The following is a 26605-nucleotide window of genomic DNA, read 5'->3' as shown; positions in this document are numbered from 1 at the left end:
AGCCGGGCGACATTTGATAGATGGGGCCACCGGCAGGATCACAGGGCCACGCTTCGCCACGCACAGCAGGAGGAAAAGGACTCCTGATCTGATGCGGGGGAGAAGGAGGCAAAGGGTCAATTTATGGTTTGAAGGAAGGTGAACTTCCTTTTCTGGGAAAGTGAAGGCAAGGTCACCAGCAAGGAGGCCGAGGAGGAAACAGGCAAGCTGCCCCCAAACCAGGTGGCAGCACGAGGGAGCCGGGGTCCTGCAGGGGAGAAGGGGAAGGAGAGAACCGCAGGCTGCTGACTGGCGGCTCTGTCCTTGGTCCTATTTTACTCAGAGCTATACTGCTCTATTGACAGACAGACCCAGGAGATTCCCCATCTATGGGTGAGGTTGGGGGACCCCAGGAAGTGATCCTGGAGCGCAGGATCCTTCAGAGCAAAGAACGAAGCATCTTCGTAACCAGACGGCAAGTAATCTGCTGTTGGTCCCCACTGGACAAGGACTAGATAGTCACAGGCTCCTCCCCCTTCCCTCCAGAGAGGGTGTGTGTGTGTGTGTGTGTGAGAGAGAGAGAGAGAGAGAGAGAGGGAATGAGCATGCGTCTGTGTGCCTGCCAAGCTGGCGGTCCCTCCTGTGGACCCGCCTGGCTCTTACCTGCAGAAGCATCCGTGCCAGGCTCTCCGTGCTGTCCTCCTCAGCAGGACCTGCATGCGGCTTCTCTGGTCACCAGAGCTGGGAGCCTGGGCACAGCAGCCTGTCTTCAGAACTTGTCCAGCCCTCCCCAGGAAGCCAATCTGACTCTCAGTGTCAGGTCTCCCTCATCCGCCAAGGCATGTCCTGTCCCAGCATCTTTTGACAGGGAAATGAAGACACCCAGCTGTGCCCTGCACCTGCCTTTCCATTCTGGGGGGACTTTGGCCAGCTGACCAGGACCTCCAAGCCAGGCTGGTACTCTGTTCTTTGAATGGCTTGTCTTCTGTGGTCACAGGTAAGAAAGGTGCCCCCGAGCTTGTGTTGGGGACATTGTGAGGGCGGTTCAAAGTGATATGAGCAGATCAGCAGCTTCTGGGCACTTAGGAGGGAGGTATGTCAGAATGCTGGAAGTTGCCTGCTTCTAGAAAAATTTTAGTCTTTTGGTTGTCCCTGCTGGGGCCGTTCAGAGCCCAGTGACAGTCACCCCCTCCCACTGGTGAGGGTGGCTCCGTCTCAGGACTTATTGGCTTTACTTTGTTGAATCTGCTTCTATGTCTTTATTACCACTATTCCTCTTTGGTCATTTATTTATTCACTCAGTAAATACTCTGTATGCTTTAACAAAGGCTAACAGACATCAGTGTTATTCACTGACTTGGAAGACAGCAAGTTCTTCGTTGCTGGGTTTTTTTCTGAGGCTGGAATTTGTGGAGGAAAATGATCAGCTGGTGTGGTAATCCAAATGACCTTTAAGATTCCACCCGACCTTGAGATGGCAAGCTTCTGCGATTAATTGATGTATTGAGCAGATCAAATATAAAAGCTAGAAATAGGCTCTCTCTTCCCTAAGCACCTCTGATGAAATGATTTGGAAGAAAAGACACTTTCATTTCCTCAATCAAGAGACTTTCTTTGGGGTGTTGACAGTTATGGGAGCGCAATGACTCCCATGCTTGGGATTGTGCCAGATGGCGGAGAAGTGTGGGGTGAAATCGAAGCAGGTTTTATGGAGAAGGTGGGACTTGTGAAAAGAATAGAGTGGGGGTGAGAAGTTGAAAACCAGCTGCAGTAGGAAGATGGACAAAGAAATCAGCCCACATCACCTTGACTTCAATGGAACCAGCATTCAGGATGTGGGCAAGAGAGGCTGACTTGAGTTGGGGTATGGGGCACAGGATGGTCTAGACACACTGGTACATGGCAGCGATACAAGCACAGTGAGGATATTGGCGTCTGAGCCCTTTACATATGCAATATTTTTTGTACAGGTTTCCCTGTGAACTCCATTCACCCAGACCCACTTTACAAACAGGGACATCAGCCCGCAGACACCCACCCCCACCCCCGAACCTGCCAATCTGGCCGCTTAGAGGATCAAAAGGTCCAGGACTCTTTCTCTTTCAATAGCCTTCTAACAAGAGGTGGAAGTTTAATCACTGTCAAATACCTGGAAGAATTTCTCCTTTGGTTTTCGGTGACAAATTAATGAAATTATCATAGTGGGCTAATTACAAGGGATGAGGCATCTCATCCTGAGGCATCTTGCAGGAATTTGTCCGCTGGAGTCAATTCAGTCTCATTTGCACATTCTTCCAGAGGGTCCAGGATGTCTCTTGTTGGATCTTTATACGATGCAAGTTCAGCACGCCTGGACTTCTATTTCTTTTTTTCCCCTGTTCTCACTAATGGGGAAAAAAAAACATGCTTTTATTTAGTGCACTTGGTTGAAAGGTGAAACAGATTATAACCTTGGGATCTGTGCACGTGATATCAGCTGGAAGGAGAGGTGAGTGGAGCTGCACACAGAGGAACCTCTTAGAACCTTGAATCCAGGTGAGCCTGGCTTTGGGGTAGAGCACCTGTACCTTGTCGCCACCTGTCTGCCACAGACCTCAGTCGTGAGCGTGGCTGAGCAATGACAATCGTGATGCTAAGATCTATAAAACACAGTCGAGTACTGGCTGAGTTGCCCATACAAAGTTATCCTTCTAGTTGGCACCACTGAGTAGCACTTGAACATGTTATAGTTTAGAAGCTGAAGATGTGAGCTTGAACCCCGACTTCATAGCTTTTTAACTATGTGGCTTGGGCCAATCAGTCAACTTTTGTGAACAGCAGCATTTTTTAAATTTAAATAAAAGAGATAATAATAACCCTTCCCCATACCTTCCTAGGGGTGATGGGAGGCGCAAATGAGGTCAAAGGTGAGAGGCACGAAGGTTCACTTGTGTCAAAGATGCATCATCCTAAGAACCCTTTCCTGGGCTCACTCAGGCTTGGCAGTCAGAGGGAGCCACGTGGAATCCCCAGGGAGCTCCGCAGTGCCAGCTCCCCAGGCCCTGCTGGGGAAGCGGCCCGAGGTTCAACCCACAGCCGAGGCCCGGCCTGCCCTCCTTCTGATGTCCAGCGGCAGCCGGACCCCTCCTCTGAAGCCATGGGCCCCTCCCGCCCTGCACTCCCGTCCACGACAAAGCTCGGGCTGTGGTGGCTTCTTCTGGTCCCGGCAGGTGAGTGGGGATGGTCCCTAGGGCATCCTGTCACAGCTGTGAGCTCATACATGCCTCAGGGAGGAAACTCCTGCAAGTGGGCTGGTGGCAACTACCAGAGCCGCAGGGAATGGAGCTGTTCCACCGCGGGAAGGTGGGGGGGCGATCGCTGCGTCGCCCAAACCTCCCCGAGTCGCAGTGCTCCCCATCTGCAGAATGCCAACTGCACTGTGACCCTCCCAGGGCTATTGTGTGGTGACCTGGAATGAGAGCCTGTGACTAGCGCCTGCGATACCGCTGGCACACGGCAGCTGTTCTGACCGATGTTCTGAATTTTAGAGCAGTGGTTCTCGACCTGCTCAGGCAGGAGAACCCCAAAGAGGTGAAGCTGTTTGCAGAACACGGTGAAATCAGACACGGATAGACAACTGGGGACACTCTGCCCAGCTGATGAGAAGGAGCAAATGCCTGTGGTTTGAGGATAAACAGGCGAGATGCTCCAAATGGAAGAGAATTTCATGGCTGGCATTAGTGGTTCATGACAAGAGGATGGGAGTGAAAGTTCCCGGGGCCAGGTTCACGATGACACGCGAAGCCCTTCCCCCTGCAGCTCACCCCACACAATTGGGCTTCTCCCCCACGTTGCTGTCCCTTGGGGCTCCCCAGTTCCAGGCTGGATCTCATCCCCTGTCTGACTTCTTCTCACCGCTCTGCACCCCTCTCAGCACTTGTTTTCACCCCTTACCCATCAGTCACAGAGTAACTGACATTGCTTGAGCACCAACCATGTGCTGGTTGCTTTGTAAGCTCTAACACACAGGATCATATTTCCTCCTCGATAGTGTTTTGAAATAGGTTCTGGAATAGTGCGCCCATTTTGCAGATGAGGAAACTGAGGCTCAGTGAGGTTAAGTGGCTCTGATTGGACAGGAGAGGGAGCCAGGCGCCCAGCACCACGGACTCCCGGAGACTCCTCTCTCCCCTCCTGTCCCACAGCATCCGTGCAGCAGGCCTCCCCCACCCAAGCCGAGGACCGCCTCTTCCAACACCTCTTTAGGGGCTACAACCGCTGGGCGAGGCCAGTGCCCAACACCTCGGACGTGGTGATCGTGCACTTCGGGCTGTCCATCGCCCAGCTCATCGATGTGGTGCGTCTGTCCTACCATCCTTTGCCCCCTTGGGATCGGCCTCAGACATGGGCCCCTTTCTGGGGCTCCTCGTCCCTCCCCAGCCCCAGCCCTCCCAGCCCACCTCAGTCAGAGCATCAGCCCACGGAGCCTGGGGTTGCTGCATCTCCCTCCCGCTCTCAGCCCTGAAACCCCTCCTGGGAGGGCGTTGACAGGCAGCGGTGGGTTTCCTAAATGCCCTGCCCTGCTTGCTCCGCCCGACATAAGCCCAGAGGACCCCGTGGAGATAATCTGAGTGAGGGTGGCAGCGTCAGGAGGGGTGGTGGGTTGGCCGGGCTTGCGGTGTCACCTAACAGGTTCTCTGGTGAGTGGGGGGCCTGAATAAGCCCCTCCCACTCTACCTTGTTTTCTGGGGCTCGTTCATCACTCTCATTGCTTTCTTTCCCGCTACTGACCAGGATGAGAAGAACCAAATGATGACCACCAACGTCTGGCTAAAGCAGGTGAGGGCCCCTCCCCTGGGCAAGACAGGAGCGGGGTGGGAACCCACAGACCCCAGCACCTCCCAGGACTCTTCCACTGGAAGCATGATTCTGAATTTACCTTTTGCCTGAGTTGCCACTCGGGATGTTCCCAAGGCCAGCCGACTGCAGACGGCTTCTCGTGAGGGGCTGTGCTCTTGTGTGGCCAGGCTCTGCCCAGCACCTGAGAATGTCACCTACAAGAGCCACGTGGTCCCCTTTCTGGGCATTGCCTACGTCCCTGCTACCGTTTGCAGATCAGCTCACTGAGTCATCACCGAAAGCCATGCAAGGTTTAGTTCTGCCATTTTATAGTTGAGGAAAACAGAAGCAGAGGGCAGCTGGGCTAGACAAGGGCGGCCCAGGTGTGCCCCACTCAGAGCCCCAGGCTCCTTCTGCAGGAGAATGCTGAGTGCTCTGTGTCTATGCTGCCTAACAAGCTACCCCAAAACTCACTGGCTTAAAACAACGGACAGTTTATTACATCTTTAGTTTTTATGGCTAGGAGTTTTAGTGGTTTTTTCCGCTTTGCACGGGGACTCCTGGGGTTACTGGGTGACGTTTGGCTGGTGGCTGGTCTGCTCTGGAGGGTCCAAGATGGTTTCACTCACAGGTTCATCTATCAGCAGAGATGTCTGGAAGGCTCTGGAAGGTTCTGTAAGCCAGGCCCAGCTGGGCTCTTCTCCAGGCCCTTTCAGGGTCTCTCTGCCTGTTCTCTCCAGTAGGAGAGTTTGGACTCCTCACCTGATGGCCCAGGGACCCCAGAGCGAGGGTCCCAAGAGACAGGAAATGAAGTTGTTGTCTCTTAACCAGAAACTGCCTCAGCATCAATCCTGGCCAGTGGATGGGTAGCCCTCTTTGATGTGCCATTCTTGGGGCAGAACTTGGGGACACAGGCTTTATAACAGCCTGAATATATTCTGTCCTCTTTACAGATGAGGTGCAGAGCCATGAAGGGACTTGGGAAGCCATAGCAGTGCAAGGGTCAGACCTAGAACGTGGGTGGCCATAATTGTCCCCATAGGCCAGTTACCTAGGCTTCAGGGACTGGAGTAGGGAGGAGAGGAAGGAGCCCTGGAGCAGGAGTCAGGCCAACCAGCACCACCTCTGATTAGCCTGTGATACCATGCAAGTTAGTCTCAGAACCTCACTTTGCTCATCTGTAAAATGGGGCTAATATAATCTATTGCCGATTAATATAACACAACTTGGTGTAGATGCCCCCCAAATGTTGGATGAACCTGAAAACTTAACAGACAATGGACTGGGGGGAGGGGGTACATTTATGAAGACCAATCCCTTTCAAAATTATTCCTCAATGTCCCGAGAAATCCTGACAATTTTAGCAACACTTTTATCTTTCCTACTTTGCAAGTCTGGACCCTCTCTCTGCCTAAGCCTTCCCCTACAGAAAAGCAATCAGCACCACTGCTGGGCCAGCATCTTCCCAGGTGTAGTTTCAGTACCAACGGCAGTTTTGTGAGATGATTTTAGTTGGCTCTCAAACCCTTTTTTTAAATAGTCATATATTTATATTTTAGTGGATGGTTTCAAGTGCTGTGGGTTTTCCAGTTATTTCAGTGATGTAAAATTCAAAAATTTATGTAGGTTTAAAAATAATGAACTAATTTAAAGGAAAATACTAAGTAAATGCTAATATAGGCAGTGCAAATATATTGGCCAAAATTATGAAGCTGGGACTTGAGTGCTTGAAGTTTGTGAACCATTGAGCTGGATCAGTGCTTTTCCTCTCATGCGCCTGCTTCCTGCAGACACTCCTGTTTCCCTTACTTCTTCCTGGATCCCTAGCCAGTTGATGTGTTTGTGTAAATGTTACATGACTTTCCTTAGAGGGGAAAAGGCACCACGCATGGGAGACTTTTCAAGGGCACGTCACTGCCCTATTTTAGTGCAAATGCACAAAAGCAAAATGGCCCCTAGAATTAGGGCAAGTTTGGAGACAGGGAAGGCTGGGTTCAAGCCCCAGTGCTGCCACTTACTGACAGCGTACCCTCTAAGCCTCAGTTGAGAAAACAGATTCGCTTGGACCAGACGGTGGAAACAGGGATCCTAGGGGGCGCTCTAGCGCACAGTTGGAAATCCACTGGGTGACTCCCCTTTCTCAGCTGTGTAACTCTGATAAAGGGGTTGTTTTACCCCTCTTGTCCTCAGTTTCCTGATCTGTTAGATGGGGAAATACTTCCACCTGCTCTGCACTCTTTGCCCGGGTGTCCCACTAAGGGTCTTCCTAGACAGAGGGTGTGAAAAACCTTTGTAAACTGCGATGCACTAAAAAATGTTACTACGAATGAGTGAGGCTGCTTGCCGGGGTCGTCCAGCTAGGGAGTGGCAGAACAGAGGCGGGACTAGGGTGACCCGTCCTCCAGATGTGCCCGGGACTTTGAGTACAAGAGTGGGGGCAAAGCGAGGGCTAGATTATTTTAGACTGGACTCCCCGTTCCCATCTCAGGGCCCTATCCTGGCATCGCGGCCCTTTCTATTCTGTGGGGCTAGGTGAGGAGCTCCGGGTGCTCCAGAATCCAGCTGCTGGGCGTCCCCAGACTGCCCTAGGTTTGCCCCGAGGCTCCCTCCCCCGGCAGGGCTGCTGACCTGACTCCCCTCCCCACGCACAGGAGTGGAACGACTACAAGCTGCGCTGGAACCCGGCTGATTTCGGCAACATCACATCCCTCCGAGTCCCTTCGGAAATGATCTGGATCCCCGACATCGTCCTCTACAACAAGTAGGAAACGGCTGGGGTTGTGGAGGCCCCTTGGGACCCCTGAGACAGGGGGTTCCCTGCGAAGGGCGGGTAACTTGAGCCTAGGCTGGGTTGGACTTGGGAAGTGCGCCCCCTAGTGTCCAAGCTGCGTGGCCTTTCTTTCAACTCCTGCTTTGCTCATCCTCGCCTCACCACATTTTCTCTTGATTCCCTTATTTCTTTCATCTTGTTCTCTCACTCATACACCCAAAATTTATTGAGCACCTACTGCATATCAGTGCCTGCGCTGTGCTACTGGGACACAGCTGTGCCAACACTGAGCATTATTTGAAAAATAGGATTGGTGCAGGCTGTGAAAAAAGTACCTGAGTGTTGGAGATTTGCAGGATGGCATTATTGTTGGAACAGGTAAGCAGCATCCCAGGGTTACAACTTTGAAGGGATCAAGCATGGGTGTTTTAAAAAGTATTATTTATAGTTGCCCTGTATTCAAAACCAAAGAGGACCAATCTTTGAACATAATGACTAGAAGTTAGTAAAAGGCAGGGGAGTCTAAAGAGAGCCCCAGAGGACCAAGTCGGGTTGTTTTAATAGAAGATATAAAGAGCTATAATTTCATTCATGTTTGGCATCAGGTAATTCTTCATTTAGAAATGAAGAACTTAAAAGATATTTGGCATGATGTTTGTCTAAAAATATTTTCTGAAGTGGGACTCTAGGGACCACTAGTTCCTGGGGATATGAATAGGTATGAAAAATAGTTCTGTGGCCAAATAATTTTAAATAATTTTAAATAATTTTAAATAACATTGTATGTCGTTAAAACCCTTTCTGCACCCCAGCCCCAGTCCTTTGGAAAATGTCATTTTAAATGTTGTTAGAACTTGTACAGACAAGAAACCCCTTTAGCCCAGCATTTCCCAATTCATTTGACCCACATTTAGAAAACCTATTTTTAAACAATAGAATAAAGGGAAACAGATCCACTTCTGAAGTTAGGTGTCTCCAGATAGGTCAGAGGGGGGTGACAGTGATGCCTTTACACTGCCCTGTCCTGGTCAGGCCCAAAGCCCTGTCATCTGAGCCATCTCTGTAAACACACATTCAGCATGAATTACCTGCAAGGTCTAACATTGCCACTGGACTCACGGACCCCTCACCGCGTATCTGCACCCAGGATCCCTCTAGTTTCTGCTTCCTGTGCACCTGGCAGAGAGCAGGAACAAAGTCCTAGCATCAGATAGGACCCAGAGTTTTAGGATTGCCAATAAGGCTTTGTCCAGTGTTACTTGATTATAACACGAAATTCTTTTGATAGGACAAAAATTCAAACCAAATTCTTGCAGACATTTAAAGAAGGGTATCTCCTCCACCCACTCCACTTCTGGTTAAGAAGACCCGGGGAATTGCTTCTCTCTTTCCTCAAAATGGGGGCACATGTTGCCATCTAGTGGTGCTTCTGTATGATGACAAAAATGCCTTAAAAACTTTTTTTTAAACTTTTGCCTTGATCTGTTTGTAACTCCCTTTCAAAGTTCTGGTTTCCAACGTGCCTACCTCTCTATCCTGGAACTACTTCAAGGGAAAGAAGTCTCTCTTCCTGTGTATTCTTTTATTTTATTTTATTTTATTTATTTTTGGCTGCGTTGGATCTTCGTTGCTGCGCGCGGGCCTTCTCTAGATGCAGTGAGCGGGGACTTCTCATTGCGGTGGTTTCTCTTGTTGAGGAGCACGGGGTCCAGGCACGCAGGCTTCAGTAGTCGTGGCACGTGGGCTCAGTAGATGTGGCTCACAGGCTTAGTTGCTCCCTGGCATGTGGGATCTTCCCGGACCAGGGCTTGAACCTGTGTCCCTTGCATTGGCAGGTGGATTCTTAACCACTGCGCCACGAGGCAAGTCCCTCTTCCTGTGTATTCTTCTGGTTCCCCTGTCTTTAGGATTGATCGTGGGAACTGGATAGGGAGGGAAGGCGGGGGCTAAGAGCTCACTGCGCCACCTCGCAGGGGGAAATCGGACTCAGGCCCGAGTGGTCACCGCTGTTCCAGTGTCCCCTGTATCCTCATGGGCCCTTAGATGCCTTAAAGGCCCTCACGACGCCCACTCGGGCCCCGCCCTCACTCACGCCCCGCCCCCAGCTCGGCCCAGCAGCTCCTCCAGTCCAAGCACACACTGTGAGTTTTATCCTTTCCCTCCTCTGTTCTTTGTTCTGCGGATGCTCTGCTGGTCCGCTCTCCACCCCCAGCTTTCTGCCAAATCCTACCCTCCATCAGGGCTTTGTTGAAATGGCAGTGTGCATGGTGACCCTGCTCACCGGACGCGGGTTCCCCCCAGTAGTTATAATGCTGTTGCCAAACCGTCTGCCTGGCGTTGTAGGTGTTCAGGCCTGCTTCTCAGTTCCTCGTGGTTCCCTAAGGGCAGGCATGAGTCTCCCCTCCACCAACAGCTCCTGCAGAGGCCCCAGTGGGTGCGGCTGGCTCAGAAATGCATGTTGGAGGAAGACGGATGGCGTCTTCCTTCACCAGCAAAGATGTCAGGTGTCTTCTGAGGAGGGAAGTAAAAACCTCAGGTTTAAATGACATGACCCCCAGCAGAGGGGCTTACTCACCATCTGCAGGGGTGGGGGGTGGAGGAGAGAAAAAATACTCATGTAAACAATCACTCTAAAATGTTAAATGAATACAAACAGGCCATCAAACTACAACTATACCACATGATCACAAAAACGTAAAAATGCTGTATGTGTTATCTAGATGACAATCAGATATACATGAGATATAGATATATCTCATATATGTATAGATATAGATCTATAACATCAAAGCGTTAATAGTGGTCATTTTTAAAATTCTTGGTACTTTCCTATACTGTTAAAAATTCCTACTTTTGTAATTAAAAAATGGTGTCTGAAAGACAACTCAGGCAGCTCTAGATGTCTGTGTGCTGGAGAGTCTTACCTGCACAAATCCCCACAACTTGGCCCGGTCCGGCTGTGTTTTTGGGGTCCCCCTGCTGAGTGTTATCTGGAGCAGTCTGGCTTGGGTGCCTGGGGTGCGCAGGGTGCCCCCCAACACCTCTCCTCTCCGCAGTGCAGATGGGGAGTTTGTGGTGACCCACATGACCAAGGCCCACCTCTTCTCCTCGGGCACCGTGCACTGGGTACCGCCCGCCATCTACAAGAGCTCCTGCAGCATTGACGTCACCTTCTTCCCCTTCGACCAGCAGAACTGCAAGATGAAGTTCGGCTCCTGGTCGTACGACAAGGCCAAGATCGACCTGGTGCCGATGCAGCAGACGGTAGACCTCAAGGACTACTGGGAGAGCGGCGAGTGGGCCATTGTCAACGCCACGGGCACCTACAACACCAAGAAGTATGACTGCTGCGCCGAGATCTACCCCGACGTCACCTACTACTTCGTCATCCGGCGCCTGCCGCTCTTCTACACCATCAACCTCATCACCCCCTGCCTGCTCATCTCCTGCCTCACGGTGCTCGTCTTCCACCTGCCCTCCGAGTGCGGCGAGAAGATCACGCTCTGCATCTCCGTGCTGCTCTCGCTCACCGTCTTCATGCTGCTCATCACCGAGATCATCCCGTCCACCTCGCTGGTCATCCCGCTCATCAGCGAGTACCTGCTCTTCACCATGATCTTCGTCACCCTTTCCATCGTCATCACCGTCTTCGTGCTCAACGTGCACCACCGCTCCGCCAGCACCCACAACATGCCCCACTGGGTGCGGGTGGCCTTTCTGGGCTGCGTGTCCCGGTGGCTTCTGATAAGCCGGCCCCTGCCACCCTTGGAGCTCCGCGACCCCCCAGATCTGAAGCTCTGCCCCTCCTACCGCTGGCTGGAGACCAACGTGGATGCGGAGGGGACGGACGAGGAGAAGGAAGGCAGATGGGCGCGCGCGGGTCATTCGTCCCCCTTCACAGGCGTCCCTTACAGCCATGGGGGTCTGCGCCCAGGGGCCTCGGGTCCCAAGGCGGAGGCCCAGTTGCCGGAGGGTGGGTCCCTGCTGTCACCTCGCATACAGAAAGCACTGGAGGGCGTGTGCTATATTGCCGATCACCTGCGGGCCGAGGATGCAGACTCCTCGGTGAGTGGGGGCTGGGGGAGGGGCCGTCCCCTGGGTGACTCCACCTCGGTGAGTGGGGGCTGGGGGAGGGGCCGTCCCCTGGGTGACTCCACCGGCCTAGTAGCCATCCCTCCAGGGTGTTAGCTTGGGTCAACCCAGGCTCCTCCACGAGGACCCATCTCCCTTAGTCATGGCCTTGGAGTCTGGAATGAATTGTGGTGGAGAACGTCTAGCTGGCAGCTCTGAAGACGTTTATTGGGTAGGAGGCAGAACAGCAGTAAGAATGTCCCCGCTCAGCCTAACTGGGAGACACAGGACAGAGCTGGAGGGCGTCTCCCCACGCCACCCTCACGCAGGCCATTTCCCACCATTGCCCGTAGGCGGGGTGGGGGGGAACTCATCGGGAGACCCCAAACAATCCAGCCTCCCCCTTTGTCCTGACGGGCCCCTCCTTCTTGTCCTGGGCTCTGGGCATTTTGTGAACGTCACTGTTCACTCATGAACACTGAGGAAGCTTGGATGGGCCTGCGGGCTCCCCTCCCCCGCCCCCTGCTGTGTCCTGCCACTGCCCAGGGTCACAGAATCCTTCTTTCAATTTAGGGAAGGATGAAAGGCCAGGAGGTTATTACTGGGTGGCCTTGCTGAGTAGATAAGACAAATTAATTGTTATCTAATCCGGGAGCAGCTAGGACTCCAGATCCACTTGCCTGGGCTGTAAGCCCCAATTCCACAAAGCCCCTACCCCCCTGCAAACACCACCCAGCCCTTCCCTGGGCCACACCTACCCTCACCTATCCCCCCAGCGGGTGGGTGAGTGGGTCGGGAGGTAACATGGGGGCACAAAGTCTTCACCATTTTGTAACTTCTGAGCGTTGCGTTTAAATCACTGCAGGCCCCCTGGGAGGGTCCATGCCCCTGGGTGACTCTAGAACCTTCTGTGTCCCTCCAGCCTCCCTTACCGGGAAGTTGAGAGCCTATGGAAAGGCTCTGGGCTATTATCACAGGGGTGGTATAGGACGGGAATTGCTAGGAGAGGGCTGTTTGAGTCTTGAGATATCCCTGTTTACCCGCCCCCCTCCCACCCTGCTCCTTAGCTCCCAAGGTCTCAGTGGCGTCACCGCTGTCCCCAGTGCCATTCTTACAGGGGCTGCGCATGGGCGGGACACCTCCCCTTTCCCAAGTCCTCGGTCACTGTGCACCCGTCTCCCCTGCAGGTGAAGGAAGACTGGAGGTATGTGGCCATGGTCATCGATAGGATATTCCTCTGGTTGTTTATCCTCGTTTGCTTCCTGGGGACCGTCGGACTCTTTCTCCCGCCGTTCCTAGCTGGAATGATCTGATGCCACATCGCCTGCTTTGGCCCAGACGTGGCATAGCTGACCGTCTTTAACGGCTGCCGCCTCTGGAGTATGCCTTCGGAGTCAACGCCATCCAACTACAGGTGCCTTTCCATGGCGTCCGGACACGGAAGGCTTCTTGGGATGATTCACTTGACAGTATTGTACTTTGTGCTGAGAATCTGCCGGGCACGGAGCCCTGTTTGGATGCTGAAGAGCTGGGCCAAAAGGAACTTGCTCTGCAGAAGGTTACGACGTGGTGATGACAACGTGAAGACGTATGAGATGCTCCTGGGATGCAGACTCTGAGGGATGCGGGTGGGGGGAACCCAGGGGTTGGGGAAGGGCCATGAGAGGAGGCTCAGACCTCAAAGGAGGGGTGCATAGGGAGAGAGCGCCTCGGGGGCGTGGAAGGGCTATGAACAGCATTTGGGATTCAGGAACAGCCCGAAAAGGCAGGGGGGACAGCCAGGCTGAGGTGGGCTTGAGGATGGGGAACAGAGGGAGGAGGTTGGAAGGGGAAGAGAAGGAGGAGGGCCACAAGTGGGGCGGATGCAGGTAGCTGGGCCGTCCCACCCACCTGGAAGCTCTTGTGACAGCCCAGACTTCCCCTACCTTTAGCCCCGGCCTTCCCCGTGCAGACCTGCTCAGCACCAGCTGGCCCTCCGAGAGGTGTGGCCACACTGAGAGTCCCCGTCTGCAGGGGCGCTATCTGTCCTTCAATGCGCGTGGACAAACCAGAAGGACACCCCCAGCCATTCCTGACCCAACTCAGGCCCGCGGTGCTCTCCCCCCGCCCCACATACACAGGATGAGTGGTGGTCAGGCCCCAGGCATCCAGGACTTTTGCTTGGAGGAGCTGAGAGGAACGAGCTTGATGGCTTTGCACCCCGAGACGTTGCAGGACCCCTCCCTTTCCCAGCCTGCCCGCCCTTCTTACCCGAAGCCCCGCGATGTCTCCTGACCGGCTCTGTGCAGCCTGTCTTGCCGCCTGGAATCCCACAGTCCCTCGCCCCAGCGCCGTCCAGCCCATCCAGCCCATCCAGCCCGAGGGCAGAACCTCGGCCCTAACAGATGCGGCACTGGGTCCTCGGGACAGGGTGGGGACTCTGGACGAGCAGCCAAGCGGGGCAAGCACCTAGTTCTCTTTGACCTTCAGAGTCCCCTCCTTCTAAGCTCCACTTGCTCTCCCTGACAGACCCCGGGGGACCCTGCCACAGCGGGCCCAGTCCTCCTGCCCCAGTTCTCTGCAAGACCCCCCACTCAGAGGCCATCCTGGTTCCTTCTGCTCTGCAGATGCAGCTGCAACCTCCGCCGTCCTCCCTGCTGGCTCTCCTGGAGCAGTGGTGCTCCCAGACTTGACCTCCTGGTGCAGCGATGTTCCCTCTTGTTATTCCGTTTCCCACCCAACTGGCAAGTGAGTCAAGAGATCAAATAAAGCCGAAGGGCTGCTCAGTCAGCTGTGGGACCCCTCCCCAGCACCCCTGGGACCACCGCACCCCCCCAGAGCCCTGGCTATTTGATGGCAGCTGGGAGAGTGCCACTGGCATCCCTGTGTGGCCCTGGAGGGGCTGCCTGGGACCCCACTGGAAAGTCACCCCTGGCTCAGGTGCGGGGGGGCGGGCAAAGGCCTGGGGCAAGCGCCTGACCCCGCTGCCCTGGCATCACCGCGAGCCCCGGGGAGGGGGGGGGGGGTTGAGCCCTGGCTTCAGCCTTTGATCTTCGCCCAAAGTAAGCACAATCGATTCCTTCCAGGGCCGAGGCCCGTGGTCATCGTTACCCGCCCCGAAGGTCAAACAAACAAAACAATCAAACCACAAAGCAAATGGTACAATTTTAATTCCTCCACAAGTCAAATAGAAAGAAGGTAAAAGAGTGTTCTGCACCAACACAAGAACGGGAGGGAGGGAGTGGTTGAGAAAGGGGGAGAGAAGACAAGTAAGAAAAGAGAAGGAAGGGGCCAGGGAGGGAAGAACGGAAAGGGGGCGAGGAATGCGGGTCCAGTTTGGCCTCGTCTCTCCCCTTCTCCCCTCTTGGCGTGTGGACAACACAGCCTCCTGTGTCCCGACTCCCAGTAGCTTGTCCCTGGACTGTCCCAGGTCTCCCCTCAGGGGCACATACGGCTGTCAGTCCAGACCAAACTCACATTAAATAAATTCCACTATACACTGTACAAGAAAGCCAGGTCCATCCCTCTTGGCACCAGCCGCCCGCCTCCCCAGAGAGAGCCCCTCCCGGCCCCTCCCTCTGTGCACGGCGTGGGGCGGGGCTCCGTGGGCGGGGGAGGAAAGATAAGAGCTTGGTTCCCCAGTCAGCCCGCCCTTCACAGGACGCGTAAAGCCATCGTGGCCGCAAGGGGCCCCAGCATGGCCCCCTCAGGCCAGGCAGCAGTGGCTGGCGGACAGCAGCCAGGCTCCCTCTGAGCCCTCTTTGTCACCCCCTGCCGTCTGCAGCCCTGAGTCACCTCTGTCCAGCTGCGGCCTGAGCAGCACAGTCTGGGGGCGGGGTGGGGAGAGGGGACGTGCAAAATGGCAGGGGAAGGAGGACTCTCCTCGCCTGCCCCCCCCCCCCGGGGGGGACCCATAGGACCGAAGGTCAGGCAGGGGCCGGGGCAGGGAGGGACACGGCGGGCGGGGGCGGAGACGCAGGCGGGAGGCGTTGCCCTCTTCACTCTGCCAGCGGCTGGGCCAGGTTGGCCAGAACCTTGGCCTGGTCCACGGCGTCCAGCAGGTTCTTGGCATCCACAGCCAGCGTGTGGGAGGCGGTGAGCATCTGCCGTTTGCACTCCTCACTCAGGGAGGTCACGGCGTTTTGCTGCGCCAGTCGCATCTTATTGATGAGCTCCGCCAGGTCCTTGTTGAGCAGTTTCTGGGTCCCCTCGATCTGTAGGAAGAGCACACGGGAGGGGCTGGGACCCTGAGGGGCCGCGACGTGCAGGCCGGGAGGATGGGGAAGCCACACGGGAGTCCACCTGGCGCTGGCCCAGGAAGTCGGACGTTCTCTGGGGGGTGGGTCTGACCCAGGCTTGGGCTGAATCCAAGGCCAGTGCGGGCTGGGGGCCAGGTCGGCAAGAACAGACACTGCAGGCACCCCAGGCCCCAGCCCGCCTACGCCAGCGCCCTCCGATCCAGCCCCAGAGACCCTCCCTTTGTGCCCTCATACCCTCGTGCTGGCCCGACGTGGGTGAATGGTCAGGGGTCAAGTGCATTCACTCATTGGTTAACTGTGTACCATCAAATCAAGAGATCAGCGACAGCGGTTTGGGCTGTAGGGTTTTATTTACTACCATATCCCCAGGCCTAGTGCACTGCTGAACATATACTTGGCGCTCAAGAGATATTTACCAAGTGAAATGAATGACTGCCACTCTCAAGCCGGACGGGGGCTCCTCTGGGTTCTTGCTGCCACCCAGAGGGGGCGCAGGAAATGCCCAGACCCTCCTGCCCTATGCGTGGTCACAGTGGGGACAGTGGTGGGCTGCAGGGGTCGCCTGTGTCACATTGCTGACCACCGGGAGATGGTGGATCGAAAGCTACAGCCTGGCAGGGGGCGCGGTGTTCTGCTGGAGCCTGTGGCTGGTTTCCAGACAGAAAACCAACACACGTTCAGAGGCACAGCCTCAGTCTCCAGTTCTGCGGTAACAAATTACCACAAACGCCGTGGCTTAAAACCACGCAGGTTTATTCTCTTACAGTTCTGGAGGTCAGAAGTCTGGAATGGGTCCCATGGGGCTAATGTCAAGGTGACGGCTGGGCTGCGTTCCTTCCGCAGGCTCAAGGGGAGAATCTGTTCCCTGCCTTTTGCCGCCTTGAAAGGCTGCTGCCTTCCTTGGCTTGCAGATCCTTCCAGCAGTGGCATCATTCCAACCTCTGCTTCTATCATCCATCTCCTTCTCTGACTCATAAGACCTCTGCTTCCACCTCCCTCTTACAAGGACCCTTGTGACTACATTTTACCCACACGGATAATCTCAAGATCCTTCACTTAATCCCATCTGCAAAGTCTCTTTTGTCATGTAAGGTCACGTAGTCACAGGTTCTGAGGATGTAGACATCTTAGGGGGGCATCACTCTGCCTACCACTGGGACCATCTCAAGTTAGAGCACCAACACTCCCATTTTGGTTTTCAGTGATTGTTTCTCACTTAAATAGAGAAAATCGATTAAACGATCAATTGAAGAAACCTTAACGGCTATTTCTGTGACACACTCACCTTGACCTTAGTATGGAGGGTACTAGACAAAGAATCACAGGGGGCGGTAAAAAGAAGGGTGTGTCATCCTTTGCATGTCCTCACGCAATAAAAAGTCATCACAACCATCTGAGACCTAAACTAGGAAATTCACCCTAGGAAGCCGGCCGGGTCCCCGGGTGCCAACTCGGCCCCCTTGTGGTGCCATCCCAGATATGCCGTGCAGAGCCATCCGCTGGCGGCTCCCAGCAGAGAGGAGGCTGCCCCAGGTGGCCCTTCTGAGTCTCCTGTGTCAAACACAGCTGGGGCAGGTGAAGGGGGCATGTGACAGCTGATGTCACCGACTGGCACAAGGACACTCACCTCTGTCCGCGAAGACGACGGCAAGGACGGCAGGAGGTCGTCCACACTCGCGATGAGCTTCCGCAGCGTCAGGCCCACGTTCTGGGAGAGAAAGGGGCGGGGCGACCGTCAGCTTGGCTTCTTTTGAGAAAGCCACGTCTCCCTGGGGAAGAGCCCTCCTGGGATGGTGCCTGCCTGCCGAGGGTACCTGGGACTAGATTCCCTTTGACCACCTGGCTCTAATGGGGGTCTTCCTGGGAGAGGCACCTAGCCGGCAGCCTGGGATGGTCGGCCCCGCCCCCTTCCTTCCAGGGCTGAGCAGCCCGCCTCCCCAGGCCACGGCTCCGCCCTGCCTCTCACCTTCACCACCACCACGTAGCCCTCGGGGGGCAGCTGGCAGAGCTCATTCTTGAGGTCCAGCACAGCCCGCACCAGCTCCATGACGTTAAGGTACACCAGGTCGTGGGTCCGGTCCAGGTTGGCTGTGGGCTGGATGGACTGTGTGGGTCGGGGGAAGAGAAGCAGAGGGCCCAAGGGGAGGGCGGCGAGTCAGGGGCACACAAGCCATTCTTTCCTGGGCAGGCACTGCCCACTCAGGCGTCAGCCCAACTGCTGAAGCCTCTTCTCCGAAATAGTAGCGCCCTGTCCTGGGGGTGCCTCCCTCCCTTCTGCTTCTAGGGCAGTGGTTCTCACATTAGAGTCTGCCGGGGAGTCTTAAAAACATACTGCTGGCCGGCCTCACACCAGACCAACTGAACCATCCCCTGGGCCTGGGGGCCACGTGGTTTCAAAGTTTGTCAGAGGATTCTAACGGGTAACCAAGGCTGAGAACCGCTGTTCCAGAGTGAAGCAACCAGCATGGGCCCCACAGCCACGTGGGTGCCGGGAGCCCAAGCGCGGCTGGAGAATGGGAGGCGGGCCACACCCCCTGCTCCTCGGGCTGGACCAGTGAGCTTTCCTCCAGGTCAGGGAGGGGCCACAGGGAGACGGGGCACTGGCCTTCCCTTTGCTTTTTTATGAATTAGCTGTGTGGGCTCAGACAAGGCCAGCTTCAGCAGAGCCAGCACCTACCTGCACGCCCAGCCTCGGTGGCTTCTCTGGGGGGCCCGTGAACTCCGCTGCAAGGGGGGAGGGGGGACAATGAGCGCAGGGTGTTCTCAGCACCCCGACCCCTCCCTTCGTACCTGCTGCTAACCCAGCAAAGCCCCTCTCCACTACTACGAGGAGACCCGGGGAAATGAAACCCGAATCCCAGGACGATGGCGGGGAAAAGAACCTCTGGCCTCCCTGGTCCTCTGTAGTCAGGGATTTCAAAGACAGAAAAAGCCAAAGTCACGCAGAGATGGAGGGATGGCAGGGGCTGTTCCAGCCTCGGGGCTGCTGCACCCTGGGCCCTGACACCCTGACCTTGACAGTCATGAGGGAGAAGCCCACTCTGCAGGCAGCAGGTGTCCGTGGAGCCCCGCCCAGGTGCAACAGCTGCTGTGCAGTAGGTTTGCGAGGCTTTTCCCTCTTGTCTGCTTTGACCATTCGGGGTGGGTGGGGTCAAGGAAGTGAACTGGTAGAAGCAGCATGCTATTTCCTCCCCACTCTGATGAGCAAAGGCACACACAAGCCCTGTGTAGCTGCCTGAAGTAGACGTCAAAAGACCTGGGTCCACTCTCACCTCTGCCACCAGGGAGCTGGGTGACCTGGGGCAACTTACTGACAGTCCCAGGCCCTCAACTGTCTTCTGTCAAATGGGACGGTTCGCTCACAAGGGACCCTGCAGGAGCCAGACTACTGCCTGGGCTCAAATCTGAGCAGATCTGAGCTCTGCTAATCACTAATCGTTAGCTCTGCTAATCACTGTGGGTAAGTCACTTGACCTTCCTGTGCCTGTTTCATGTCCTTTGTAAAATGGGCATCGTAAGAAATTGTACCTGTCATATAGGAAGGACTGCTGTGGGATTAAACGAGTTGACATTTTTCAGCACCTTGGGCCAGTGCTTGTCACCATCACCACAGTCATCAGTCCCCCCACCCCATGGTGATGAAGAGCCTGGCTCACTGCCAGCTCCACCCAGCCAGCCTGCAGCAGAGGGCCTTTAGGCTCCAGGAAAGACCCTGCGGGCTCAGTGGGCCCCGCCCTCTTTCTCTCTTCGGTCCCTGGGGCCTGGGGAGGAGCAGTCACCTGGGAGAGACGGGCGGAGCTACTGTAGAGCCTCCAACGGAGTGGGTGGGAGATAGGATCACCAACTCCTCCAAATAAATGCAGCCACCCAGAGAGGTGGGAACAGGCGGCAGACGGAGGGGGATGGGGTGGGGCGGAGGGTGGGAGGTGGTGGATATCAACTCCCAAACCGCGCTTCTCTGCACACTCTGAGCTCAGACAGGGCAGACGTTTCTTCCAATTGCAAACACACTCCCTTTGCCGCTCTCTGCCCTGGGCAGGGGTGGCGGCTGCTTACAAGATGTCAAGAGGAAACTCCTGCCAAGAGGAAGGGCGCTCACACTTACTGTAGCCGACCTCCTTCTCTGGGGTCTGGAAGGAAGGAAAGAGAACAGGTCACTGATGCGGCCCTGGGACCACCCACGTCCCTCCTTGGCCTGTTCCCCACCCCCAGGTGTCCATTTAGAGGTTTAGAGATCTTAGCTCTAGGAGGACCTGGGGACCTCCTGACCGCAAGTGACCTGGGGGCCCTGTGGCCAAGGAAGGCGGCGCTAAGGGTGCAGCTCGAGTGTGAGCTCAGGGAAGGAGCCTGTGGAGATCAGAGTGAAGGGGAAAGACGTGCTCCCGAGGTGAGAGGCAGAAAGGAAGAGATGGGCAGGCCTGGAGCCAGGGTCCCCCCGCTGACTGCCAGGCCCTCCCAGGCCTTCCCCCTAAGGCAGAGACCTCTCGCGGTGACTTACCAACGGGGACTTGTCATTCATGTAAACCATGGGGTCCTGCAGAGGAGGAAACCAAAGCAGAGGACTTAGGATTCTAGAACTAAAACCCCCAAGGATGCATGGAGAGCGCTCACTCTAGCCAGCTGGGGAGGCGAAAGGGGACACAAAGTGACACGGCGGCCTGGACATCTCTCCCAGGGGAGCACGGTTATCAGAACGTGCCCGGCAGCACCGCAGGGAATGCGTCCCTTCCCGCCCCGGGGCTCAGCGGCCACTCACCAGGGATCGCTCCTCCTGCCTCAGCCACTGGTAATCTTCCACCATCTGCTTCTGCTGCTTCTCCTGGAGCTGCCGCATCCTGACCCTCTCGGCCTCCCACAGCTGCTGGGCCTCCTCTCGGCTGCTGGGTCGGATGAAGTCCTCCTCCTGGGAGGACAGCAGGGAGACAGGAGAGGACACAGTAAGTCCAGTCCCCACACCCAGGAGGGACAACCCTCTGGAGAGCTTTGCGGGAGCCACACGCCTTGGCCTCACCGGCTGCTTTTTTCTTGTAAAGTTGTCCTTAAATCTGCAGCCATCTATGCAGACAGTTATTTGTGGGTCCGTCAGCCGCACATACACGCCTGTGTGTCAGTGAAATGCCGAACCCAAGTGCACATAGTTTAACAGGCATTGTTTTCAAACGATCACGTGATCTGTCACTACCATTTTATTTTCAAATAACTGTCCTAATAGTATTTTCTCAGTTGGCATTTGTCATGGCTACTGTCACTTAGTACAGCTGGAAATGCAAAGCCAGCCCTCTGGGAAGCCTTGGGACCTTATGGCCACCTAAGACCGCGATGGCGGGTCTGGAAGCTTCGAGGAGCAGTGGTGTGCTTTCCCCCAAAGCTGTCCACAGTGGGGTGGGACCCGAGAGGAGGAGCGACAGCAGGCACCCATCTGATCATGCCTCTTTACTACAACATACTCTTTATTAAGAAAGTAGCTTGGGTTATTTAACCAAAGGTTAAAACAAATGCATGAGCTAAGAGGTAAAGTGAAGAACACAATTTAAAGAAATAAGGATCTATAGATACGCAATAAATGCTTCCTCTCCCTAGCTTTATTTTTTATTTTATTTTTATTTATTTATTTTGCGGTACGCGGACCTCTCACTGCTGTGGCCTCTCCCATTGCGGAGCACAGGCTCCGGACGCGCAGGCCCAGCGGCCATGGCTCATGGGCCCAGCCGCTCCGCGGCATGTGGGATCTTCCCGGACCGGGGCACGAACCCGCGTCCCCTGCATCGGCAGGCGGACTCTCAACCACGGCGCCACCAGGGAAGCCCTCTCCGTACCTTTATTAATCTAACCCTGTTTTAACTCATTTGTGGGGCTTTGGATCTATTCATAGTTCTACCTGCTATTTCTTAAACAGAAGGTGTTGCATGTTTTCCTGTTAGTTCTCTTCCCTCAGTCTTCCCCAGGGTTCATTTATATAAATACCTTCTCAGTCCCTTTAAACTGGCTTGCATTGTTTCTGCTGCACAACATTACTTGGGTCTCCTGGACACAGGAGCGTTACTGGCATTCTTTAGATTGCATATATCCTGGGGCGGCCTTTGCCAGGGGCATGTGACCTTTCCATGACATTCAGGCTGGCAAGCCACTCAGATCCTTTCCTTTGAACTGGCCAGTTTACACACAAGTCACTTACATAAAATGCTAAAAATTATTCTCACTCTACTTTAGCAAGGCATAGTCTCTGCCAAGCCTCTAAAAAAGCTTATCCCACCAAAGTCTCTAAAACACACTTGAATATAACACACAGTTTGAAAATAGTTACACTGGTATGTTTCTCCTAGGCTTGTTCAGCTACAATTACTGCTCTCAGTTTCTAACAGTACTTCTCATCATAAGTTTATTTTCTTGCTGAAATATTCTTTGTTTGTTACTCTATTCAGTAACTGTTTATTAAGCAGCTACTATATGGCAGGGATGGAGTTGGGTGCTGGGAGGGCAGTGATGGTTAAATATGCAGTGTCCCTGTTCTCATGGGTCCAAGTAACCAATAGTAGAACGGGGTTTCTCAACCTCAGCACAATTAACATTGGGGACAGATAATTCACTATCGGGGGGAAGATTTCCTATACCCTATAGGATGCTTGCAGCAACTCCACCCACTAGACGCCTACAGCACCTCCCCAGTTGTTTAAGAAAAATGTCTCCAGATGTCATCAAATGTCCCCTTGGAGTTGAGAGCTACTGAGTTAGATCTTATTTTAGTAAAACAAATTTCAGAACATAAGAGTATTTCATAACCATAGAATTGACAAAAATAAATAAGATTTACTTCACAACAGTTGATGCCCCCAAATGAGGGGATTTTAAGGCTGTAAATATCCTCAGTTAAACGCCAACACCTGCAAACACAATGGCATGTCTACCGTAGGCTAGTGACAAATAGCGACAAATAGAAACTAAGTGTCAAACATTCTGAAGACAGAGTTAGGAATCTCCAGGTATAAGAAAAATGTACGGACTGAGGAAGACTAGAGTAAATACCAGTAGAAGGAGTTGCCAGACTCAAGAAAACACTATGTAGTTTTGTAATTGCCAGAAGAAGATTCCTACCGCTCAAACGTCTAGCATGCGCCAGGCCTGATCACCACCTTACCGAATATTTTCACATGCATCGGTAGGTGTGTTCCTATGTCTTCCAATCGTCTCATAACACTCAAGGAGCAAATTACTATTATTATTTCAAATTGGACCTCTTCAGGGCTTACTGGTATACCTCAGGTGTTCTTATCAGGCAATGAATGCTTACATTGCTGGTCATTTTTAAGAGAAATCAGGTCCTTGTGGTGTTTTAAGACGACTCTGATAAGCTTTGACACCTTTTATAAATTGGCTACCCCCATCCTGCCAGTCTTATTTCTACCTCCACATGCACCTGCCTTGTTCTAGAAAAACAGCTCCTGCACTCATCCTATGGTTTCCCATCACTCAACCTTGGCTCCAACCAATGCTCTGCCTCTTTCATCCCCTGCATCCCAGTATTTTCCCCTCCGAATCGTCCCCATCCACTGAGGCCCAGCTGCAGAAAAGAAGCCGGAAGGAGTTGTTTTTCCCTCTGAGCTCCCACTGCACTTTCGCTGTACCTCTATGTGCCACTCACAGCTTTGTGGTTTGCATTTCAGGCAAGTATGCACCTGCCCTGTTCCTTCTGGCTGATGGTAAGCTCACTGAAGGCAGTTCTCCCTTCAGAACCTAGGACAGAGCCCAGCAAAGTGTCCCTTTAAAAAGGTGCTGTTTATTGAATTCTATTATTATTTTCAACCTCAATTGTGAGGTCTTCAAGGGGGAGATTGCTGCCATCCTGACGCTGGTATGGAATCCCACAGATTCTCAGATGAGTCAGGCAATAGAGTTAGTCAGTAGAAAAATTGTTTTTGTGGGAACAGAAATCTCTGATTTTTGTTAAATGCTTTCAAATGCTTTGCAGGGAGCCTATTATACCTTTTCAGCATTCTGCCTGGAAGAGGCTTTCTCGATGTTTCTGATGTATACCATGAAATGGAGTTTATGTTTTTAACTTTTTTGTTGTTGTTGTTTAAGAAATGCTCATTATGTTATTTTAGGCAGACTTTCCTTGTGGCAAGTACTTCTAAACCCCTGACAGAAAAGGTCTTTTTTTCCTGCCGCACAGTCTGTCTTTACGGAACTGAACAAAGTCCTTACGGTGAGTCAGGGATTAGACAAACGCGGTGCCATCCCTCAAATGTACAAAATACCTTCTTACTGAAAGGATGCATTTTAAAGCCAATCTCACTAAAACGCAATTAATTATGAATAAAGAGTCAAGGGCAGGAGAGTGGAGGAATTGAACACTGCCTAAATGATAGTGCATGCTTAAAAATGCAGTTTTATTATCGTTAAGTATATGCTAAGATATAAATTGGTTAAATTAATGTAAAAGAGAAAAATGAGCTATGTCAGGGGGATATTGATTCCACTAAGATCTCACTGCCTAGAATTCGAAGTTATCTTAATCATTTCAAAGTTTTACTAAATTAAGAATAACGGCATAGGATATCTCAACATACTTCCCCACATTTTGTAAATGTATTATAATAGAAATGTAGTTTCCCCTCAATTTTTAGAGTCTTATATGGTGAGCCTGAAATATCGTGCATGGCAATGGAGTTAGAGCTAAAATAATAAGGGTTTTAGTCTGTTATGTCACATATCAAGACTCCGTTTAGTAAAATATATCAAGTGTTCATGGCAACTGACCACGGGGACCATTTGTACTGAAGGAGAAGATGGGTGAGGACAAGTTACAAGTGGACAGGCAGAGGTGCTCTTTTTTGTTTGTTTGTTTTAACAAGACAATTAGAAGCTAGTCCACAAAATACTCAGGGTCTCATTGGCAGCTGAAAATAAAGACGTGACTGGGGAGGGTGTGGCTTAGCCCCACACTAGCCCCCAAGCTCCTTCTCGTACAGCAGCAACTTTTCCAAAGCAGCAGGAGTGGCAGCCACAAGGAAGCCTTTCCTTTGACTGAGGAGAGATTGAACAACCACAACAATCAGACAGGAAGGGCGGAGCAGGGCGGAGCCTCCAGGATCTTTCACTTTTCTGGCACCATCAGGCTTGACTGCCCTCTTCCCATGAGCCTTCACACTATCGCCAGGGCGGAAGGAGGGGGGGCAGATTTTACATCCTTCGCCACAGTGCCAGAGTAGGGATGGGGCAGGTCTGGGTCCAGCTGGTGTCCTCAAGAGCAGCCCCGGGCTTGGCCCCTTAACTCTGATGTGCTTGCAGAGGAGAGGGAGTCACAGAGCACCTCAGTGGCCTGACTGGTACATGGAGGGCACCTCCTGAGCCCCAGGATGTGCAGTTCCCGGTATCCCAGGTACCTCCCTCTAGCAGTCTCTTCGGTCCTGGCTGGGACCCAGCATGCAGAGCCCTCTTACCCGCATGCTGTGGCGCTTGAAGACATTGTGCCGGTGGAGAGGTGGGGTGTGCAGAGAGCTTACGGGAGATGGATACTCCATAGGGCTGGTGAGCGTGGGCGAGCTGGCACACAGACCCTCAGGGACCTATTCAGGAGAAGCAAAGAAGCACCAGGCACAGGGACAAGGCAGGAAGGTGGACAATTAGCTGCTACAAACACGAGCACAAAGAAACGATACAAGAGCTCCATGGGAGACACAGGACTCGCTCTCCAGGAGCTAATAAAGAACAAGGTGTGGGCATTTCATTGGCCCCGTTTGGGAGACACGGCGGAGCGACATACACGGCTCTCGGCTAGAAGTCAGCACAGACACGGTGGTTTCTCTTCCATCCAACAGCCCTCCCTGTGACGTGGTGCATACCATGGGTCCATGTGTGTTACTGACCTACTGAGTACGTCTCCTCCTTCAGGACTCTTCAGAAAGGAGTTATATTCCATCATCATGTTACAAATTTGACAGATATGATTAACCCACAGGTATGTGTATATATAATACACACCTTAAAAAAAACCCCACTATTTTAAACATCGCAAAAGGGTATGTTTAAACATCGTAAAGGGTATGTTAATTCTTTTCTGGGTACCCGAGAAGAGCCAATGCAGGCCGTCTCCATTGCCCGAACAGGTGACTACTGCTCCTCTAAGGCACGAGGATGGAGTTTCAGGAAGGACCGAGATGAGGAATGGCCCTGAACCGCCCCAGCCCTCTGGTTACATGTTTACCTGGAATTGCAGCTTGGGTGCTAGAAGGTTGGTTTGTGGAGGGGGTCTGTACTTGGGCCGGCTGGGCTGGAGAGAGAACACAGAAATGAGTCAGTCCCTGTCTCTCTCCTTGAGTGAGCACAGCTCACCAAGGGGAATATCAGGTAGGAAACAGGTCAGGCTCGTTCAGGATGAAGAAGATGAGGAACAAAGTTATCATTAAAATCATATGCGTCCACTAACTGCGCATCTGTTACTACTGAGTGATGGGAGGGTACAAAGAGGCCAGCCTCTCTGCCCTCCTGGGGGGGTTACTGATCTCTGTGTGTAGCCTCCGCGGAGGTGGGAGTGCCTGCCAAATGAGTACTCAAGAGCCACAGACACCCAGAGGGAGGTCATGGAAGGCTCCGGCACCCACAGCAGCTTCACGGAGGGGATGAAAACCGAGCTGGGCCTGACAGCAGGCAAGGGGGACAGTGAAAAAGGCCCTGCATCCATAGGGATTTGTTATGGACCGAGTGTCGCCCCCCCCCCCACTCATATGCT

The 26605-nt window shown here is 53.4% G+C and overlaps 2 protein-coding genes across 8 annotated transcripts in view; one reads left to right on the top strand and one right to left on the bottom strand.

Annotated features, from left to right (window-relative positions):
- Positions 1-578: 578 nt before the first annotated feature.
- On the top strand, positions 579-14776 carry CHRNA2 (cholinergic receptor nicotinic alpha 2 subunit). Of its 3 annotated transcripts, XM_067745218.1 has the most exons (7): positions 579-976; positions 2856-3188; positions 4164-4315; positions 4753-4797; positions 7449-7558; positions 10624-11632; positions 12826-14776. In XM_067745218.1, the coding sequence occupies exons 2-7, from the start codon at positions 2861-2863 to the stop codon at positions 12949-12951; spliced, it is 1770 nt and encodes a 589-aa protein (XP_067601319.1). In that variant the 5' UTR covers positions 579-976; positions 2856-2860; the 3' UTR covers positions 12952-14776. The 3 variants fall into 3 exon arrangements, with proteins under 3 accessions (XP_067601319.1, XP_067601320.1, XP_067601321.1); XM_067745219.1 differs by lacking the exon at positions 579-976 and having other exon boundaries at positions 999-3188; XM_067745220.1 differs by lacking the exons at positions 579-976; positions 2856-3188; positions 4164-4315; positions 4753-4797 and having other exon boundaries at positions 7446-7558; positions 10760-11632.
- PTK2B (protein tyrosine kinase 2 beta) overlaps positions 14770-26605 on the bottom strand; it is a 128803-nt gene continuing 116967 nt past the window's right edge. For 3 of the 5 annotated variants that reach the window (XM_067745217.1, XM_067745212.1, XM_067745214.1), the window contains 10 exons: positions 26081-26146; positions 25308-25442; positions 20888-20953; positions 20633-20779; positions 20375-20410; positions 19982-20006; positions 18554-18600; positions 17843-17980; positions 17504-17584; positions 14770-15831 (listed from right to left, as the gene is read on the bottom strand). In XM_067745217.1, the coding sequence (XP_067601318.1) occupies positions 15616-15831; positions 17504-17584; positions 17843-17980; positions 18554-18600; positions 19982-20006; positions 20375-20410; positions 20633-20779; positions 20888-20953; positions 25308-25442; positions 26081-26146 (957 nt within the window). In that variant the 3' untranslated portion in view covers positions 14770-15615. The remainder of the gene's footprint in view (positions 15832-17503; positions 17585-17842; positions 17981-18553; positions 18601-19981; positions 20007-20374; positions 20411-20632; positions 20780-20887; positions 20954-25307; positions 25443-26080; positions 26147-26605) is intronic. The other 2 variants (XM_067745215.1, XM_067745216.1) reach the window with 1 other exon arrangement.

Source organism: Pseudorca crassidens, chromosome 7 (assembly GCF_039906515.1).
Source record: "Pseudorca crassidens isolate mPseCra1 chromosome 7, mPseCra1.hap1, whole genome shotgun sequence".
NCBI classification, from domain to species: Eukaryota; Metazoa; Chordata; class Mammalia; order Artiodactyla; family Delphinidae; genus Pseudorca; species Pseudorca crassidens.
The sequence above is the reverse complement of the archived record's forward strand: the minus strand, read 5'-3'. Positions and strand labels throughout refer to the sequence as shown.